Raw genomic sequence first — 22,287 nt, 5'->3', positions numbered from 1 at the left:
AAATTATCTTGAACACATCATAAGAAAGGATATCTCGTAACAAAAACAGGACAATACACAAAATTCAAGTAAAGAAAGTTAATTTAAGGGGACAGATTCCCATACCATTTCACAACTTGCCGAGGTTTATGATTAGTGTAAAAATTTGAATGACGACCAGCAACAAATTGTGATTGGTGTGAAAAAATTGATTGAACAGTACTGTCTTGTATAAAAACATAGTAAGACCAATCCACCTCAATAGGTTGGAAAATGTTGTAAAAGAGTGCGTGAAAAAGTGTCTCACGGCTCAAATTCAAGAGGGTGTTGGTGCCCGTTAATGTGCATAATTACCTCTAAAATTTGAGGGTGTTTCATTTGGCAAGAGCACCGAGTCTGATGGCTGCACTGCTTTTAGCCTTGCATGCAATTAATCAATGGATGTTGTTAACAAGTGTCCGGACCATGTTAAAGATTAATAACTGTTCAGTTATAACACCAATAAACGTTTCTTTTAGAGATTTCTTGGAGGATAATATACTACAAACCTTTAATTAAAATATCCAAAATGGCTTTCTTACTTTTCAAGTCAGACAATTCTATCTTGCTACACCGTTGCATTCGTTAAGTTAGCATACTCGGTCCCTGATTTTCAATCTTAACGTGTACGTAACATCCATGCAAAAGGTAATTAACACGTAAAATTAAAGAACTACAAAATAAAGCACACAAGTAAGACTTTCACATCACTTGGGAATCCGGTAGCAGCGAAAGCCTTATCACTCTAAATTAATCATGTCTTAGAGGGGAAAAATGATTTAGTATCAAATATACCAAGCTAATTGTATCTAAATCCAATAATTGAGAGATATGTATGCAAAATAATCATTGCATTCTATCACTTCTTTCACAGGTTTTTTTTTTTTTTTTAAATAGAATTTCTACTCTAACCTAATCTAAGTGTATATGTGTATGAAACTCTCTCCTGAAGACTCGAGCCCCCCACACCCCACAAGCATTTATACTTATAGAGTGACTACCACACCAAGGGTGCGAGGTTGTTTCACAGGTGTTAGTAGAATAGATATTTTTGCGTACATGTTTTTCATTTATTAGATTTTGATACAACTAATGTGGTATTATTTTATACAAAATATTTTCTTCTATGAGCGAAAGAAGCTCAACAACGACGAGCAAACCCTATTTGTCCACGATCCAAACTCAGTGCACATAATTATTCTATAAGTTCATAACTAAAACCCTGCGGCCTTCCTTCAGCTAGTGTTACATAACAAGTATTATTTAGAGATCACTTCAACTAGTGCGTACTGTTGCATAACAAGTCTCACGACCATTATTTAGAGATCAATGGTGAATTCCATGTTGACACATGTCAATATTTGATGTGACTAAGGCTATCATGTGTCATTTAAAATTAAATTAGTTTAGCCAATGGTGAAGCCAAAATTTGAGTTCAGGGAGGAAAATTAAAAAACAATATAAACAATAAAATTAATTAAAAAAGTTAATAGATATTAATAAATAAATAAATAAATAAGCAATTTTACACAAATATAAATGTAAGGGGACAATTTTTGGAGCCCACATCCCAATCGTGTGAAGTTTTGATCCAAAAAACCCAACACAATCAATATAGTAGAGTATGGGTTTAAGAACTAAGGTTAAATAAGTTAGACAAAGACTTGCATGGAACATAGGTACACACACTACAAAAAAATCGTCTTGTCCCAGCGTTTTTTTCCCGGCGTTTTTACAAACCGCCGTAATAGATAAGCCTATACCAGCGCTTTTTGCCAGCGCTTTCAAAGCGCTGCCATAGGAGTCCTATAACGGCGTTTTTCAAAAACGCTGGTATAGGAAGCCCAAAAGCGCTGGGATAGGGTTACTGATTTCCCTTATAGGGAAAGAGCTATACCAGCGCTTCCAAAAGCGCTGGGACAGGGCTCTTTTCATGAGCAAGAACATAAACCATTACGTTGAAAAATCTTTTAGTCCGAGAAGATTCAAAGTTATATTTATGTATACAGACCAGTACATTAGAATTTCTTTTCATGCCCTAGTCTTCTTGCCCCTCTTTTTTTTTTTTTTTTTTTTTATCCCCCCTTCTTTTGGGGGTTTCTATACATTATGTAGACCCCTCTTTGCCATCTGGGCTTTACACTTGTTGATCATCCAAGCCTCCACTTGAGCACCCATCCCATCAGACACCTCTTTTAATCCTTTGTGAGTTGCGGTGGCCAAGGCAACACTGTTCAGGGGTCTTCTTCACATTAATGTGGCCAGGAAGGTGGTTGTAGTCCATTCAATGTGGTGGTGACAACTTTTGCTGTGATATTTTGTATTTCTACCCATTTTACGTATTTAGGGGATAGGTTTCGGTGGTTTGGATGTACCTTTACTCCGGGTTTTCAATGTCCAAGGAGGAATTCCTTCTCGGACCTTTTTTCTTTGTCTCCCGTGATAAGGCTTAAAATGTGACTCGTTGAGTCACGTTGCCTCCTCGAACGGACTCAAGGCCCAACTCGTTATTTTGGGCCGTAGCCCCCACAATAAATGTAAAATTTAATTCATATTTTCATACTTAGTTTAGTTTTCCCTTGACCTTGAAGATTTGTAAAATCTACTTTGATCCAAGTTCATTTAGAATTCGATCCAGACTCATTATTATGTTTGGGTTTCTTCGTAATCTCAATTAATTATAAGTATATATTCTATATCATTAAAATAAAATAAAAATAATCAAGTCCTAATTAATTATCTAAATATATAATCTTTAAACATGTAATTTGATTTCTTAAAATAAATTAAGGGAAAAAAAAAATCAAATGTAAAGTGTTAAGCTAGAATATATCAATATATCTGAAAAATTGCATTAGCCTCTCAATGCATTGAGTGCTTTTAAAAGATTACGAAAAATTCAACTATTGTTTCTCTGCCAATTCAAATTTACATTTGTGAATCAATTTTAGTTGTACCAAAAAATTATAAACATAAAATTTCAAGTAATGATCGCTGATTCATACTAATTAATAAGTATATATTACAACGTGTAATATTTATATTAAATTATCGTGATTACAATGTATAAGAGACATCTATAGTGTATGATATAACAATAATAATAACTAGTCGCTAACCCGTGCGATGCACGGGATAGTTTTTCAAAAATTATATATATTTACTTTAAGCATGCTACAAAAAGTATAATTATATTTGAAATATAATCAAACATTAAAGGAAAATTAAACAATTGTATACAATTACTGCAAGATATGCTGATGAAAAAAAAAGATGTAATAAATGAATGCTTCTTCTATACAAATCATGATAGGCAAATATGTCATTTTATATTTAATAAATATATTTCTTATACTCTGTAATCTGGAATATTAGATGATACTCATATTCCACATGAGCACAAAGAAGTTAAAATATAAGAGACATGTGGATGAACATTATGATTGTTTGTACCGGGATCATGCATAATTTAACATGAAAACCATATTGTAAGAGGTCAATCATAAAAGTTTTAAATATACAATGGCAATTATTATATTTAAACTTTACACATATGCAAATAATAAACTATAACAGGCCAACATTATTGGTTAGCAAATAATTTTAGATCTAAAACTGTTTATTTTGTATATGTTTGTACTATGTAGCAATGGTCAACGACGTAATAGATCAATTAAACCATTTTAAGCAGCCATTAAAACAAAAGAATTTATCAAACTTCTATATACAAAGATTCATTTTAACCATAGAAAATTAATCACCATTCTAAAATCTTTCTATGTAAAATTTTCTCACTTTAAATATAGATTTGCAACACATGCAAAATTCAAAAATTGAACTGCAAGATATAATTTAATTTAGAATTGTGCAAAAATTTATTTATTTTTGCAAAATTCTAAAATTCTAGAATAATAATAATAATAATAATAGAATATTTCAATACTGACTTATTTTGAATTATTGTTAATATATATAAATTAGTTCTATTATGATGATGATGATGATGATGATAATAATAATAATCTTAAAAGTGATGTAAATTGGAAGTTTTAAAGAAAAAAAAAAAAAAAAAAAAACCAAATTGGTATTTTTGTAACTTAGTAAATATAGACGCACTTTCTATGAAGCTTCCTTGAAGCTTCTTTTTTCACTTTTGCTAAAATCTCCCCCTCTCTATGTGATTATCTCCTCTCACTGTAACTCTTTTTCATCTCTTTCTTCTTCTTCTTTCTCCTCTTTCTTTTCTTCACTGTAACTTCACTTATAGTTATAGCAATGTTATTAAAATATTAATTTATAATTTTTCTATAAACAAAATTCACATTTTGGATAGTTGTAAACAGTACAAATGTACAATAAATATGAAAGTCAAAGCACCTCTTGTATGTACAAAAAAAATCCTTTACTTCATATATATATAAATTCTAAAAACAGTAGAAATAGTACTCTTGGATAATTATTGTCAAGTTACCAGCACCTTTATCAACAACTCACTATTTTTATTTTTTTAAATAATAAAAAAACAGCCTTTAGCTTTCTATTCTAGAAAAAGCTAGAAACCAATACATTGAAACTTGAAACTACTTAGGCTTAGTAACACGTTTGCTGATCTTATGATTTTTTTTTTTTTTTTTTAAAGATTCATCTCTTCTAAGAAGGAGTCTAGAGTCTAGATTGTTGGTTTGTCTTCTGACTCTTCTCTTCTTATAGTCTTCATCTTCTTCATTTGAATGTCCCAAATCTTTACTGTAAGTCTCTTATATTCTCTCACAGTGCCCAACGTATCTCTCTGTCATCTCTTTCATCTTCTCTTTAATTTTATTTTCTTTTTCCCACAATAAGATCCACTGCCTTTCTTCTCTTCTTCTTCTATCAAATGCTTTGAAAGTTGAAAAATGGGAAACGGGTTTGGTGGAGTTGGTCTTTTGGTTTGTGGGTATGGTGGGTTTTGATTGAGGAATCTATGGGTATGGTGGGTAGGTGTCTTTAGATGTTTTGCCGTTGGTTTGCCTTGGGTCTGATGGAGGAGGAGCAGGTAGAGGAAGGTAAGGAAGAGAAGGCATAACATCGTGAAAGGAAAAGGCAGAGTCTTCATGGAAGGGAAAGACATAGTTGGGTTTTATAAAAGGTTTTTTTTACGTTTAATTTTTTTTTTTAATATTGTACTGACATGAAAAATTATGAGCGTTTCAAAAATTTCGATTATATATATATATATATATATATATAGATAATAAATACTTTCATTTTAGGGCATTGGATAGGTTGACTGGATGGACGGATGACTGGAAAAAAAAAAAAATATATATATATATATATATATATATATATATATATATATATATGCACTTTTATTTCAGCAATTATATATATAATTTCTGAAAATTTAAGGTTAGGTCACCGACCTAATTAAAATGATGGCGATGTGAATAAAGGTGAGAATGGATGATATAAAGCGAAAGAGCAGCCGCCTCATAAATAGCGTGTGCACCGCTCTGCCGAAATTTGGAATATAAAATATAAAGTTTTACTTTTACCAACATACGATTAGAGCATCCGCATCCGGATCTTAAATCTCATCTTATTTTACCATTCCAAAAAGTTACTTTATCAATTATACCATACCATTTTACAATACACCCACCATCCCAAAATTCTATTATTTTAACATCTTATTAAAATATTATTTTTTTAATCTTTTTTTATTATTACTTTTCCAACCATCACCTTTTTTGTTTTCAAAATCAACTATTCCCTTTTCCAACTGCTTGCATTTCTTTTCAATTTCAATTCAACAGTCATCCTGCCACGACTGTGCACTATTAAAATAAATTATTTTTGGATGGCATAGCGCTACAGTGCGATCTCACATATGAGATCGCACTGTAGCATTATGCCAAAATAATTTGGCCGGTCTCAGGTATAGCTCTCCCATTGCTGGAGTAATTTGGGCCCAAATGCCAAATATTTTTACAATTTGGCATTTGAGAAGCCCACTGTTGATGCTCTTACGAGAGATGGTCGTACAAGGTTGCACGCCACACATTTTTCTTTTTTCTTTTTTCTTTTTTGTTAAAGCCACACATTTTTCACATTGTCTTTTTCTATTTTAAATGAATTTGGGTCTTAAAAAATAAATAAAAACCAAAAAGAAAGAGAATTTGGGGGTGTGGTGTTTTCAATTTTCATGTGCAATATGGCCTACATGGCCTTAAAGTGTCCAGGGGAGGAAGCACACTATTAGTGGCATCGTAAATGTGCATTTTAGGGATTACAAAGAGTTGGTTGTGATGCACTATGCTTGATTGGATATCACATGATGCCAAAATAATTATGAATTCATGAATAATGTCGGAATCTTTTCCTTTAACACTTTCTTTAGCCCACTCATTTATTTTTGAAAGAGAGGTCCAATATTAAATTTTTTGGTACTTCATCATAAACAAATTTAATCCCTATGCCTTCATTTAATTTAATTGGTAAAATTTTTATTATTATCGATAAATAAAAAATTTGAAGTTTTAATTTGTCTACACAGAAAACTAATTAGTATCTTAATTTGATAATAAAGAATAATCATCATAGATAAAATATCATAGGTTAATAGAACGCATTTATATAAAAAATAAAATAAAATAAAAGCAATTCCTAATCCCTAAGAAGTACTCAAGTCCTTATTATTGAGAATGTGAGAATAGCTTTCAAAATTATATGTTGAGTTGTTGATTCTGAATTATAGGGATTAGCTAGTTGCATTCCGTTGTATTCAAGAACAGACCCAGGTGGGGGCCTAAGGAGGCCCTACCCCCGTGGGTCCAATTTTTATTTTATTTTTTATTTTATATTTACTATATATTTTATTTTGTAGTTGGGCTCCCTTACAAAATTTTAGGCCATTTTTTTTCTCAATAAGTCTAGCTAGCATCACCCAAATAACAATTATCCAACCCAAAAACTTAACAAAAACAATAAAAATATTCACAATGGTGTTTGGATTTTAGCAAAAAAATAGCTATTTTACCAACAAAGAATTATTTCACCCAACGCCAATAATGATGTTAGTAGGGTGTGTTCTGTTCCTACCTGGTACATGGACTTGAGACCCGAGGCGTCTAGCAAGCTGTTTTTTACCACGAGAAGCGAATATGGTGCGCAAAATCCAGGTCTCTACAGATGGGGAGAAGGATATTTTGATCTGGCCTTTGACTGCTAATGGGGATTATAGTGTAAGGAGTGCATATAGAATGCTTGTTGATAATGAGAACCAGTCACTGCCAAGTTCTTCTGCTCCTATTAGTGATGGTTCGATGTGGAAGAAAATCTGGAAGGTCCGTGTTCATCATAAAATTAGACATTTCTTGTGGCGTGCTACAAAGGATTCTTTGCCCACAAAACAGAACTTGGTGGCTCAGCATATACCTGTTGGTAATGTTTGTGATGGCTATGGTGATCATTCGGAATTGGTGATGCATGCGTTGTGGCTTTGTGATCAGGTTCGTTCGGTTTGGATGACGGATCCGGGTTTTTTGTTTTTGGTTCAGGCAAAGTTCAGGACGTTTTTGGAGCTGTTGGCGGCTCACAAGGCAGTGAGGTTTGCTGCAGAGTTGTGTGTGTTTCGAGTGATTATTGAAGGTGATTGTAGTTAGGTTATTGCTACCTTGAAAGGCTTTGGTCGCTATCGTACTTTGTTTGGTCACATTATTGATTAATCTAAGCAAATTGGAGGAACGTCGAGGAGCTGTTTGTTTCAGCATGTTCGACGTGAGGGGAATAGGTTAGCTAATTGTTTAGCTAAAAAAAGCAGTTTTATCTGCAAATACTGATGTATGGGTAGAATTTCTGCCTGAGGATGTGGAAGACGTTTTCCATTCGGATTTGCCTTGAACTTGTGGTGTATTTTTTAGTTTTGGTTTTTCTTAATGATATTTCGCTTACCTTTGTCTCAAAAAAAAAAAGAACCAAAAAATATTGGACAAGCTAAAACTAAATTTTTTGCAACTAAAGAAGTTTGGTATAAATACCAGTTGATTGTAGCAAGTTGTTAAAAATAAAATACAATATTTTATTAAGATTATATCTCTTCCTTTAATTAAAAAACTCAAATTCTCTCTCTTCCTTTATTATTTTAATGAGTTGTTTATATTATTTTAAATGAAGTGATAAAAAAAAAAATAGAACATTTGATATTAGTTGTATTGTAAAGTGAAATGATAAAATAGATAAAATAGTTTTTTAAAGTATTAAAAGCTAAAATTTTTAGCAATATCACTGTGAATGCTCTAACTTCAACCAAAAAAAAAAAAAAAATTCCTAACCAACCTAGTATTAAAATATATATATATATATATATATATATATTTTTTTTTTATTGGTAAATGATTGTATCTTAATATATTTAGAAACAACGATTTTGTATATTTATAATTTTTTAATACTATATAAACACCTATTTGAAGTTTTTTTTTTTTCTTTATACTCTGCCCCTGCTAGCTTAATTTCTTGGATCCAATCTTGGTTGTATTGGTGGAACACCTAGCTAAGTAGACTTTGTAGACTTTGTTGTTGCATATGACTCACGTTAACAAAGTTTACCACAATCAAAATCATTATGACAAATAACATTTTTTAAGTTTGCAAACTTTGTTTTTTATGTTCGTTCATTTGGAATCCTTTTGGAAGAATTATATAGATGTCTTCTTGTAACTTGATATTCAGAAAATTTTGTTTTGAATTTTGATATCTAGCTCATGCAACAAGAAGTCTAATATCATAGGGCCGTATCTTAGGTTAGGCCACATGTTTAAGGGGAAAATGGGTTTTTCAAACTAATAAGAATTGTGTCCCTCTTTTGGAATTCGATTTTTAAAAAATCGAGTTTCTATGTAACTCGATTTTATGATTATTGAGTTTTAGGGAAGTATTTGCCACTCTGGACTAGCAGTACAAGGCTTCTCTGACTAGGGCTTCACCGGTTAGGATTTTAGTTTGGATTTGGGGCTTTTGGTTTCAATTTAGAGATTTCACAACGACACTCAACACATGGCTCACACGCGTTGAAGGAGGAAAAAAGTGGTGACATGACTAAAGGAAAGGGAGGAGGAGTGCGTGGGGCGATTCAGGGGTTTCACTCAAAATCAGTTTACCTATTATCGGGTCACTACTTGTTTTTTTTCTATCCAAAACTCGCTAATACTAATAGAGAGTAATGATAATATATATATATATATATATATATTTATATATATATATATATATATATATATATATATATATTCTCTATGGAACTCAATTTTACTAAAATCGAGTTCTAGCTGGATTTTTTTAATTGGGAAAAGCCACATCTGCTCATCCAGTGTGTCAAAAACTTACCTAAAACTCAATAATAATAAAATCGAGTTACATAGAGAACTTGATAATCATAAAATCGAGTTCCAAAACAGGAACACGAAGCTAAATAGTTTCAAAATAGAAACAATTTGCTGAATATTTTAAAAAATAAGGGCAAAAGCCCATTTTCCGCCATGTTTCCATTCATGCTTTCTTGCTTTCAATTGATTAATTGCATGCCCACATTTTAAATGTAGATTAGTCATTCTCAAAACAAAACCAAAAAAAAACAAAAAAAAATGCGGCTTTGTCCTAATTAGCATCACTATGATAAATTAATATTTGAATCCCCAAAATCCAATCTGGAACTCAGTGCAAGGCTAAACGCAATGTAGCCTTCGGCTATGCGCTTTTAACGGGCACACACAATACCAACAGTCCTCTACGCTTGGATCATATCAACGATCTCAATTCATAGGGATGGCACCAACAAGCTTAGTTAAGAAAAGAGGACAATATACTACAAATTAAACCTTTAATTAAAATATCCAAAATGGCTTTCTTAACAACACAAACTGTATGCTTTTCATGTCGGACAAATCTATAGTGCTAGACCATTGCGTTTTGTTAAATTAACATACTTGGTCCCTGATTTTCATTCCTAACGTGTAGCACACTAGAAGGCTTTTCACATCATTCGGGACTCCGATTGCAGCGAAAGCCTTATCACTCTAATAATGTCTGTGAGAGAAACAAGCCCGACAAGTAAGCCCTGTTGATCCACAACCCAAACTCGGTGGACATGTTTAGTGACTGCTTTGTCAATCACTTCGGTGAGGGATGATTCAGGTAGACAAGTCACGAGTTGCCTTGGTGAATCCGAAGATGCATATAGGGGGCCTTTCGAGACATACTCGGTAAAGTCTAGTGCACTCAAAGGCAACCATGATTGCAGTGTGGCAAGGAGGCTACCCCTCAAATCTGTGGAGGAAAATGTACCTATTAGCTTCCTACCTCTGCCCTGCAGTTTGTAGTCTCAATTGTGAGTTTATTTGGGAATAGGTCAATGAAATAGGGGTAATGTATATAGCATAGGGAAAACTGGAATATGTATGAAGTGACTATTGCAAACACCAATTAATTAACGATAGAAACTCTATGTAGTCTCAAACGTGAGTTTACTTATGAATTGGTCAATGAAACAGGATATATATAGCACAGCAAAACTGGAATATTTATTAATTGACTATTGCAATCACAATTAATTAACTATAAAAACTCAAATCCACTTATAATAAGGAAATTTATTAGATACTCCGGGAGTATACTCCCTCCCTCTCACATGGGGTTGTGCCCTATAGTAAGTGGGACCCACTATTATATGAGAGGGAGGAAGTATACTCTCGGAGTACCCAATAATAACCCCTACGATAGTATATCATGGGAATCCCGTTTCTAGGAATATATGTAAAAGTGAGGGAATCAGAATAAACCGATTTCCATCCTCAAATCTAGGAATATATATATATGAAAAAAGGGCTATGAAAAAAAATTCATTTAAACAGGTCTCTTTGGTCCTCAAAAAAAAAAAAAGATAAAATAAAATTCTCTTTGGTTCCTTGTAGCGCTCAAATTTCACCATAATGGGCTAAACCTATTCAGTACAGTTGACAACATGGTCAAAATTTTTTGATGTTAAGCAAAAATTTAATATAGCAAATGGGTCTACCTAAAGGTCTTAGTAATGAAGTTGTGTGTTCATATACAGTTCCAAAACAGAGTTGATATCTATTATCTCTGTTAAGCGAAATTGTATCATTTATGAGTAGGACAAAAAATAAATCCATTTAAACAGCAGTGTTAGGAGGCTTACATTTATAAGCTGCTTGTGATCTTCTTCATGGGCATTTGAGGCTGTAACTATAGGAACTGCATTAAGCATTGTAGCCCTCATGCACTTGATGGCTTCAATTACTTTTGTGCGATCAGTGATGGCATAAACATTCTCGGTAACTGCTCCTAATTCACTAAGTGGGCGTGATATGATGCCTTCTATATCAGACTCATGCTCCTTCAAGAACCTTAACAAGTCCATTTGTGTAAGCATTCGATAGCTCGATGCAGACTCTACAAGTTCCACTCCTGATGTATTCGCCATGTGGCTGTCTAGTGGTACCAAAGCCCGGTGGATTCCTTTGCTGAACACTTCCATACAATCTAACATGCTGCATCTCATATTAACAGCAATTGTTTAATTCACAGTTACTACGGAGCTGATTAAAACAAATATACTACTACATACCTAAAGGAATCTTTATTTTCAATGCAATCAAATATGATAAATTTAGTTTAGAAAACTATTACAAAAAGTCATGTGGCATTTTCACTAGGCATAGCCAATTTGACTCCTAGTACCCAAGCAATCTGAATTGATATGCCACAATCTGAGGCCTACCACCTTATCATATCTTTGTGAAAGGTTTAATCTCTTAGATCCCTGCTGATCTAAATAGAAGGCATTCATTCAACTACATTTTCTATTCTATAGGACAAACATCAAAAGATGCTTCACCAGTTTTACATAGAAGAAATATTCCTATATATAGTAACACCCACCCACCCAACCCGCCTCCTTCTCCACACACACACACACACACAATTGAAAACATGTCTCCAAGTATGGGTGGATGTGGGTTATGTTCAAGGAATTTGGGATTAGAAAATAAAGGAAGACACAAAAGTCAGTCTCTTACAAACATTAAGAATTAAAATGCAATTATTATGTCATTTATTCATATATCTCGGTCTCCTTCCTTGAATGCGTTGGCAACTCAGCAGACCATACATTATTATTCCTTCTCTGATTTGGTCCAAAATTTCTTCCCAATTTCTTACGAGGGTTCACTTTAAAAGACAATACAATAGCACAGCCCTATTATAATTCCAGAAAAGGGCAACCCCAATGATTGTATGTACCTCATTTTGTTCAACTGCATATATAAGATGCACCTGCACCACCTTATTGCACAGGGGTAGTAACCCTATCAAGCATACCTACACTGTTGGCTGTTGCCTAACACCTTAATAATAATAAATAAAACCAATGAAGCCCCTTGGTCTGTGATGATTTACCTTTTTTTATTATTATTTTTCTAATGTGTAGCCCCTTCCAAGTCAGTTTACATGTTAAGCGTTTATACATGGTAGAACAGCTAGAAACATTTATGTAGGCCATCGAATATTTCATGAAGAGGGAATTATAGGCCGGGCCCAATGGTTATTTAGAATTGAGATTTTCTTCAATTGAGTTTTAAGCATACTTATAAAGAGTAAATTATGATGTATGGATACAATCGGTCTTTTTGGTAAAGAGCATTAGTCACTACAATTCACATAATCATACTACTTTTTTACTGACCAAGTGACTTGCTCAAAGTAAATTTCTAATAATTTTTAGAGCATCCACAGCAAATGTGTCAAATGTGCCAAATGCCAAATATTTGGTACATTTGGCACGCCAAACACAAAAACGGAGCTTTATCAAATGTGTTAAATGTGTCAAATTTTTGCAACATGCTATAGTACCATTGCATTTTGACACGGCACGGACTCAAATGGCATTTGTACTTTATTATTTTTTTATTATTCATCTTTCTCTCTCATCCCACTCAGCCACTTCATCTCCACTTCTCTGGATCCTGCTTTCTCTCCTCCCTCTCTGTCTAATCGCCCTTTCTCTAGTGAAGGATGGGTTCCGATGTGGGTATATTCTGGCGTGGGCTTCGACATGGGTCAGGTGACAATGTGGGTCGTGGGTATGGCGGCATGGTGGGTCGCGGTGAGGTGGGTCACGGGCTCATGGCAGAGGTGAATGGGTTTTGATGGGTGGGTTCAGATGGGGTTTGGGGTGGTTTCCTTCATCGGTTTTTTTCCCCCTTTTGTTTGCTCTCTCCTCTCTGTTCAATCTCTTTGGTTGTGTTTGATATGGGTTTTTCTTTTGGGTTTGTTTGATTTGCCTTGCCGATCTCTCTAGTTGTTTTTTTTTTTTTTTTTTTTTTTTAAAGGTGGCGCTAGTGGATGTGGGTTTTGTGCTGGTGGTGACTGGTCAATGTTGTTGCGGCAGTGGTGGATGTGCTGTTGTTGTTGTTGATGGTGATGAGAGGGAGGAGATAATATATTATTTTAATGTGTAGTAAATATTATTTTAATGTATAGAATTGAATAATAGAACATCTGATAAATGAGATATTGTAAAATGATGTGGTAAAATAATAAAGTAAGCTTTTGGTGTGTTAAAATGACATTTTTTTTTTGCAACATCTGCTACGAATGCTCTAAGATGTCAAATTAGAATGCATTTGGTTTAACTTATTCCCAACTCCCTTTTCGTAAAGAGAAAACATTGGGTCAGGAGCTGGCGTAAAACCTGTGTTTTTACGCCAGCCAATCCTAACCTGCCACGTCACCTTTTTTTTTTTTTTTTAGCAAAATCATTAAACCTTAAGCCTCTCTCCCTATCTTTCTCTTCTCTCCTCACCTGATCTCTCCATCTTTGAATCAAACCCACAACCTCCATGGCCGAAGCTTAAAAGCTCAACATAAGCCACCATCACCACTGCAATGGCCAGAGCTTTAAAGCTCAACACAAGCCACCAATCTCGCGGCTTGAATTTGAACCACCATCAGCCACAACCACAAACCATAGTAGCAAAAAAAAAAACCCACAACACCATCGCCCCAATAATCAAACCCAGCAACCCAACGATCCAGCCCCAGCCAAAAACAAAACAAAAATACCTCCACTATTGCCCCATTTCCTCTTCCACTTCTCAGCAACCCATCAACAACCACCATGCCACTAACCCATCAATAACACCACCAAGACTCATCATCACCATCGTCGAGGCACCTCCAATACAAACATCCAAGACCCACTAGCACCGACCCACTCACCCACCAAATCAAACCCATGAACCGCCGGACCACAATCACCACTGAGACCCACCAAATTAGTCCACGAAACCCACCAAATCAACCCACGAAACCCACCAAATTAGACCCACATCACCACCGTGCCTCATGACTACAATCGCCGAACCACCACTATGCCTCTTAACCACAATTGTTAGACCATAATCACTGAACCACCAAGCACAAACAAAAGCACATGAGTGAATAAAGACAAAAAAGAGAAATGCAAAAGGAAAGAGAAGAGAGCAGAGGCTGAGGGAAAAAGAAAGAGTCGTTGGGCAATAAACTCAGGTGACGAGACTGGTGACTTGTGTTGAGCTTTGAAGCTCCGGCCATGAAGGTTGTGGGTTTGATTCAAAGATGGAGAGATCAGGTGAGGAGAGAAGAGAAAGAGAGGGAGAGAGGCTTAAGGATTATGTTTTTGCTGGGAAAAAAAAAATGTGACGTGGCGGGTCAGGATTGGCTGGCGTAAACCTGACCCAATGTTTTCTCTTTGGTAAAAAGCTTACTGCTGAAAGATGGCAAAATTACCATTGCACCCCAAAAGTGAAAAATTTAAAAATCAGCAATAAGTAAAGGAAAAAAAAAAAATTAGCTAATCCAAACACATACTTTAAGTGTCACACCAGTGTTACCTTAATTGTTATGATGCCTCCCATATCATATGTGTGCACTAGATCTACCATTCTTTATTCAATATATAAAGAAACCTCCTTTTTTCCAAAAAAATATTAAATGTGCAAATATCATTTTAGTCCCTACTTGAAAGTTGGACCATTTTATTTTTAAATTGCAATTAATTTGGTGTCTGCCATGAAATCATAGTTCAGTTTTGCTTGCACTTTTTTTACAACCAAATAGGCAAACACAAGTCATGATTTATTAATATCCAACAGGCACATGCATCAAGTCAGCAAATGAAACAAACCCAAATTTGGACTTGAAATTATTGTAAATTGAAAATAAAAGAGACCAAACTTGTTGCAAGATAAAAATAAGAGGACCAATTTGAACTCTACCAAATGGTAGGAACTAAAAATAATAAAAAACAAATTAATTACTACCAAAATGTAGAGAACAAATTTATGGTAACCCCAAAATGGTATTTTCTTGAATATTAAATTATTTGCTTTTTTCCAAGGGAGTGTACTCTAGGAGGACTATAGCCTGCTATTTGCAACAATATATAATAATGTTATATTCTATCCCAACAGGCAGCATCATCTAGAACGATAATTCTAGAATCTTCAAGATAAAGAAATTAAAAGTTCCTCAAGCATAAGTACAATTGGATCATAAGCAACTATAAATCTATTATAGAAAACATTTCTAACGTAAGTATAATAGGACTTGGTTTATGTCCAATGCATGAAACTAGTCAGATGGTGACACATGTCCAAAAGTGAATGTATGTCCTCATCCCAACAAGTCCAATACTACTGGATACTAGACTTAAACCTGACCCAGTATAATATATGATGCAACATTAACTGACCTAGTATTAGGGCTTAGAGTCCATAGACTAAGGCTGTGTTTGGATGGGTGGAATATAGGGAGGATGGAAAATATAAGAGGGAAAATAGGGTGGAAAACTCAATTTTCCACTGTTTAGTAATGGGGAGAAAATCAGAGGAGTGGAAAACCCGGGAGAAACTTTTCTCTCCCGGGCCCACAAAAACTTTCCTCCTAAATCGGGAGGAAAATCAATGAGGGAAAACTCCCTCATTGTTATTTTACCGTAATATCCATCCACGTAACCTCATTCATACCCTCCACCTACCCAGCTGAAGACTTTTGCCCACCTACCCTCATTCATACCCTTCTCATCTTCTCATCTAGCACACCGTCCAGAGAAGTCCAGGTTCTCCTCTGTTTGTTTTTTTTTTTTTTTTTTTTTTTTTTTTTTTTTTTCAACGTGAAAAAAAAAAGATTATAATGTAATTTTTACATTATAATAATAAAAATATAAATATAAATTTATATATATGATGTGGTAAATTTTATATTATTTAATGAGTACAAATAAATCTATTTCTTACATATTATGTAACAAGGGTATAATAGTCAATTTATATAAATTACATTTTCCATCCTTCCATTTTTCTCTCCAACCAAACAAAAGAGTTTTTCATCTTCTTACTTTTCCACCCCTCCAACCAAACACATAAGAGGGAAAACTAAATATTTTTCATCCTCCCACTTTTCCATCCTTCCACAATTTTCTATCCTCCCATTTTTCCACTCCTCCATCCAAACAAAGCCTAAGACCCTCAAGGCAGTGTCCAATGATAGAAGAAACTGGGACCGCCATCTTCTGATCAAGATCAAACACATCCCCACCGTCCATTTGATCATCTCCAGAAATATGTGCCAGGATATCAAGCATGGTAACCATACCAATATAGTGCTTCCGTACAGCCCCAGTCTGCTTAATTATCAGACTCCATGATCATAGACCCACCAGCTCCAATCCAGTGCCCAGGTGGCGCCGCCACTGGCACCGCCACCACGCGGTTGGCCACTAGGGCGTTCATCGTGTGGGCCAGAGACGCCCTGTACGACACCTCCACTAGTCTCCTCTTCTCCACCATCAGATCTCTAACATGTTTGTCTCTCAGCCGTTGATTTTCAACGCTGCTGCTGCTGCTGTTGAGCTCCCTAGTTTGCTGCATATTATGCTGATGCTACTTCTACAGTTCTACTGTAAAAATGGTTAGGGATGAGAATGAGATTGAAAGTGTCTTCTTATGAAAAAGACTGTTTCAGATGTGCATGTACGTACGTGTCAATACCATGATTTGCTTAATCGCAAGGCTAAGTTTCTGTCGGCACGTGGCCATTCTTGTATGACGTAGTTTATGGCATCCCAGGCAAGTGTTTATTTAAATATAAAGTATAAAAATGTTTATTTGCAGTTTTAAAATAACATAGCTCTACCAAGACATTTAAATTTCAGATTTAAAAATGATCATAAATCAATAAAAATCCCATCTATATCAAATTTAAATTTCAACTTTATGTATTTTAAAATTCTACCAAAAATATAATTTTATGATTTAAATAATAAATAATATTGTTTTTGAACAAAATCTAATTGCATATTAAATATATAAAGAATAATAATTAAACAAGAGGATGCTGAGAGAATTAGCACCGGAGGTGTAAAACTCCTTAAATTGCTATAAACAGTAAGTTTGTATATATATGAACTACTGTAGCATGGTTGTAAAATAAAAATATATTATTTTATTTGGTTTGTTTTAAAGGAAGAGATAGAGAATGAGTGGAAAAGAGAGAAAAAAGTTGGAGAGGAAGTGAGAGAAATGAATAAATAAATGAATAGAGTTGAAAAATAAGAATTCGGATATTGGGTGAGATGTTAAATGAGATTGTAAAATAGATAAAGTGACTTTTGAATGTAAAATAGGTCATTTCTTTAGGTACCCTGATGTGAATACTTTAAAATGTTTACCCATTTAGTGTTTGGGATGGGAACCAGGGATGCATCTTCTTGGATATATGTATATATATGGCAAAACTTAAATATAGTTCCTTAGGATTTTCTCTTAAAATTCAGTCATATAGCTATTTAACTAAAGATACACTTCCATCCCATAAATAAATAAAAAATAAATAAATAAATAAATAAAACTCATGATAGAATTTTAAGAGAGCAGCCTAAAAACAACACTTAAGTTACTGTTGTGTGAGCCAAAAACTAATGGCCCAACTCGAAGGAGATACTCTAGTGCTATATTGTGGCACGGTACAATTCATTTATGGAGGTAGGTTATCAAGATCAACCTTTCAAGCTTAATTGAGTATGTCAGATGATTAAGAGAGGGGTGTGCAATCTATGGAAGACTTCCAAAGGAAAGAAAGAAGGGAAAAACAGGAAAATATAAGTATAATTGCTTCCTCAGGATGGTCCGAGGAGTCTTTGATAGTTTGATTACACTTCTTATTTGGTTACGAAGATTTTTATTACACTTGATCTCTTCTTTCTCTAGATTTCTCATCCCCTCTTTTGGAGGAGTCTATTTTCCTTATATAGCTACCTGAAATTCATCTCAGCCCTCCACTTGGACAGTCACCATTTCTCATTAGGATGCTTGTCCCATCAAGGCCTTGCTGGAGGTGGTGGAATGTGCTGCTAGTTGTGAAGGCACTGTTAAGGGGTCATTCTGTCATTAATATAACCAACTGAGTTGGTGTAGTGCATTAAATGCAAAGGTGATGGGTACTTTATTGGAAACTTCCCCTCTTCTTTACTAAATGTCCCCACTTCTTTCCTCAATCACAATCTCCTAGCCCAAGTGGCTTATCTACAATCCTCCGAGGAGTGTTCACTCTTTAGGCTCCTCGAGCAAGCTGTTTCCTCGGCTCCCACATCGGGGCTCTTATCAATGTGCTGGGCTAGGGCTGGTGAGAAGTCGTACCCATTTTCTCCTCAGGTCGGGCCTGTCTGGTAATATTCCTCCCTCATCCAAGCCTCAGCCTCCCACATTAGCCCCCCAAAGCTCCACTCTCTTTACCATTCAAGGGAGTGAGGCTTTGGTAAGAGGCGGGAGTGGGGCTTTGGTAAGGGGTAGGAGGGTTGGCACATTCTGGATGTGTTCTCACATAAGAATGTCTTTTCACCTGTCCCATACAAGTTCCTAACATTTCAATATTGTTAGAGTCATATTTTATGTAATTGGTTAATCTTTTGACAAAATGCACTTTACTTATGATTGGGTAAATTTAAGATGAGTTTAATGCATCAAGAAATATGTTGTTTAAGCCTATCAAGTGTTCGTATTAAAAGACATGAAGATTGATCCAAGAAATAAGTGAAGAAAAACTGTTCATTAAGTCTCGACAAATAGTTCGACAAATGCCTCCTATTGAGACTTAATATGAAGTTCGATAAATGACTCGACAACAGCTCGATTTATCAAGAATTACAATTTTTAGTTTTCCAGATCTGAAATTCGACCCAAGCTTATGTATTTGTTTAGGGTTTTTTTTCTTACAACCCTAGACATATATAAGGCTTATTTTAAAAGCCGCCACATACGGATACAAGACCTAGAGATTTATTTTCTCTGTGAGAAGCTACTGCATTTGTATGTTATGGGTTTTGTAACCAAGTTCTTCCTAATCTTCATTATTGATGAAGTAAAAAACTTTGCAACTAACAACATCGTTCAAAGTTGCTGGAGTTAGTCACATATTGAGATCCGTATAAAGAATTAGTCACAAATTGGAGATTTGTGCATCAAGAGAAAGACTGAACTTCATTTCCAATTTTCCATCCCTTTAAGCAAAAGGCAGAAGAGCTTGCACAAAGAAAATGTTGTGTAGTTTCAAAATCAAGGGAATGCAAAAATACAATGTTGACCATAATTAGCGCTTTAAAGAAGTTCAAACTCCAAACAGAACAGTGATTGCTTTCATTTAATGTCATTTTTCTCAGCAAACCATTTCAAATTGGAAAAACTAGCAGTGGCAACACATCCCAAGATTGAGATCCAATACAATATCACTTTCAATAAATGTGATTAAAAGTTTTAAATAAATAAATCACTTTTCAATCTAATTCCGTGAATTGAATCTAAATTTTTTGAGTAAACTACGTATTTGATCTCTATCCATTACACTATATTTCAATTTAGTCCTTAAACTTTCACTTGTGTCAATTTGGTCCCTATCCAGTGGGTTTTTTTTTTTTTTTAACTTTTCCTTCTTGCGTCAAATGGTAATTGCACTGCACTGTATTCAAACAACCGCACATCCCAAGTGTTAAAAAACGAGAAAGAAAACATAAACATTTCCACATTCCACAAATTTGATGGAATCAGTCATGCCTTGAACATTTGCAACATTGATGATTGCATCCTCAATTTGAATAGTGCAGCCCAGAACGTAGAAGATGCGCTGCATTTACAATTTAAAGCAAGTAGGTAATGAGGATGCTTAATCAATTACTTCCGATAATGAAATAAATGAATGAAGTGGAGAACAAATCCATCTTGCAAAGGATTGTTCATGATCAAGCAGATACCTTCCACTACATGAAAAAAAATTGTAGAATTAAGATAGATTACATATCTATTTTTAATACATTTGAGAGGAAATATCTCTCCATCAACCCTAATAAGTAATGACTGCTCTCCTATATCTCTTCTATTATGTTAACACTAGCGTACCACCTCTTTAATGTGTATGGAAGAATTGCCCATCTTAAATAACCTGCCTAATGTTATAGCTGTGCATTAAACAGACTTAAAAAACCTAAATATTTGCTGTTTCCCCTGGAATAAAAAGGGACTCATTGAGATGAGGTATGCATAATCAGTGGTAAAAGCCTGGCATAATCATTCCAAATCAGCTGCAAGGTTGAAGCTAGGCCCAGCACCATTTTCAAGAGGCAGTATCACACCCCAGTTTCCCTTTGATTCTGGAGGCTCAATAACATATACTCCACCATTAGTAAGCCCAAGTGCAAACTGATTAGGTTGAGACGGATGAGCCGCAATGACAATGGGATAAATCCTTGAGCTGTCCAACAATAGCTTCATTAAAAAAGCAAACATGGAGTTTATAAATGTACATTAATTATCAGCACTTGTAAAACTATATATTGCTAATCAGAACCTGAGATTAGAAGGAAAATATGCATCAGGACTAATCCGAGACCTCGGTTGGAGCGTTGTGGCAGTAAGAACCCACACGCTTCCATCTTCAACACTCACATATATTGACTGGCTATCACATGAATATGTAGCATCTGTAACTGAACCGCATGATTCTTGGGGAACCCACTGTCACAGATAAAGTTTCTTAATAAACATAGTCATACAAAGCTATTCTCAACATGAAAATTACCAATACTGCAAAAAATAACCAGCTTGCCCTGCATAAAAAGCAGGCAGATTTGAGCATGCATACATTGAATAAAAACCAGGCAGTTTTGAGCATGCATCCATCTATATTCAATGCAGTTGAGAGTAAGGCTCCATTTTTTTGGGAATAAAATATTTAATGAATAATGTTTTCAGTTTTTCCCAATATTTAGTACAATGGAGATTGCTAGTCAATGGAAAACGTTTACACGGCCAAGAAAATTACACTTCATAGCATAAACCATTTTCTAGACTAAGCCTAGTGCCTTATCCCCACCTATGAAGCACCAACGCGGCTGGGAGGGTGCCGCACTGGAGTCCAACGCAAGGTGTGCCCATGCGTCAATGCCGCGTCTCTAAGTTTTTTTTTTTTTTTTTTTTTTGGATTCGTTCCGACTTGGCTCCGATTCGCGTTGATTCGGCTAGAATTAGGTATTTGTTTAGGGTTTTTTTTCTCACAATCCTAGACATATATAAGGCTTATTTTTAAAGCCGCCACATACAGATACAAGACCTAGAGATTTATTTTCTCTGTGAGAAGCTACTGCGTTTGTATGTTATGGGTTTTGTAACCAAGTTTTTCCTAATCTTCATTATTGATGAAGTAAAGAACTTTGCAACTAACAACATTGTTCAAAGTTGCTGGAGTTAGTCACGTATTGAGATCCGTACAAAGGATTAGTCATAGATTGGAGATTTGTGCATCAAGAGAAAGACTGAACTTCATTTCCAATTTTCCATCCCTTTAAGCAAAAGGCAGAAGAGCTTGCACAAAGAAAATGTTGTGTAGTTTCAAAATCAAGGGAATGCAAAAATACAATGTTGACCATAATTAGCGCTTTAAAGAAGTTCAAACTCCAAACAGAACAGTGATTGCTTTCATTTAATGTCATTTTTCTCAGCAAACCATTTCAAATTGGAAAAACTAGCAGTGGCAACACATCCCAAGATTGAGATCCAATACAATATCACTTTCAATAAATGTGATTAAAAGTTTTAAATAAATAAATCACTTTTCAATCTAATTCCGTGAATTGAATCTAAATTTTTTGAGTAAACTACGTATTTGATCTCTATCCATTAC

General features: G+C 34.7%; 1 protein-coding gene and 1 long non-coding RNA gene across 2 annotated transcripts; both read right to left on the bottom strand.

Moving 5' to 3' along the window:
• Positions 1–9,940: 9,940 nt before the first annotated feature.
• Positions 9,941–17,027, bottom strand: LOC115988626 (SNF1-related protein kinase regulatory subunit gamma-like PV42a). Its single transcript, XM_031112204.1, is given in 5 exon segments — positions 9,941–10,366; positions 11,219–11,570; positions 15,812–15,838; positions 16,578–16,750; positions 16,752–17,027. Coding segments are annotated over 5 exon segments (1,122 nt in total). The 5' UTR covers positions 16,989–17,027; the 3' UTR covers positions 9,941–10,033.
• A 3,235-nt stretch (positions 17,028–20,262) lies between these two features.
• On the bottom strand, positions 20,263–21,521 carry LOC115992235. Its single transcript, XR_004092447.1, has 2 exons — positions 20,956–21,521; positions 20,263–20,859 (listed from the first exon to the last, which is right to left on the bottom strand). It is a non-coding gene; the product is annotated as an uncharacterized LOC115992235 (long non-coding RNA).
• Positions 21,522–22,287: the final 766 nt, after the last annotated feature.

The sequence above is a fragment of the Quercus lobata genome, chromosome 5 (assembly GCF_001633185.2).
Source record: "Quercus lobata isolate SW786 chromosome 5, ValleyOak3.0 Primary Assembly, whole genome shotgun sequence".
Classification (NCBI taxonomy): domain Eukaryota; kingdom Viridiplantae; phylum Streptophyta; class Magnoliopsida; order Fagales; family Fagaceae; genus Quercus; species Quercus lobata.
Note: the sequence above shows the minus strand (reverse complement) of the source record. Positions and strands in the feature narration are given on the sequence as shown.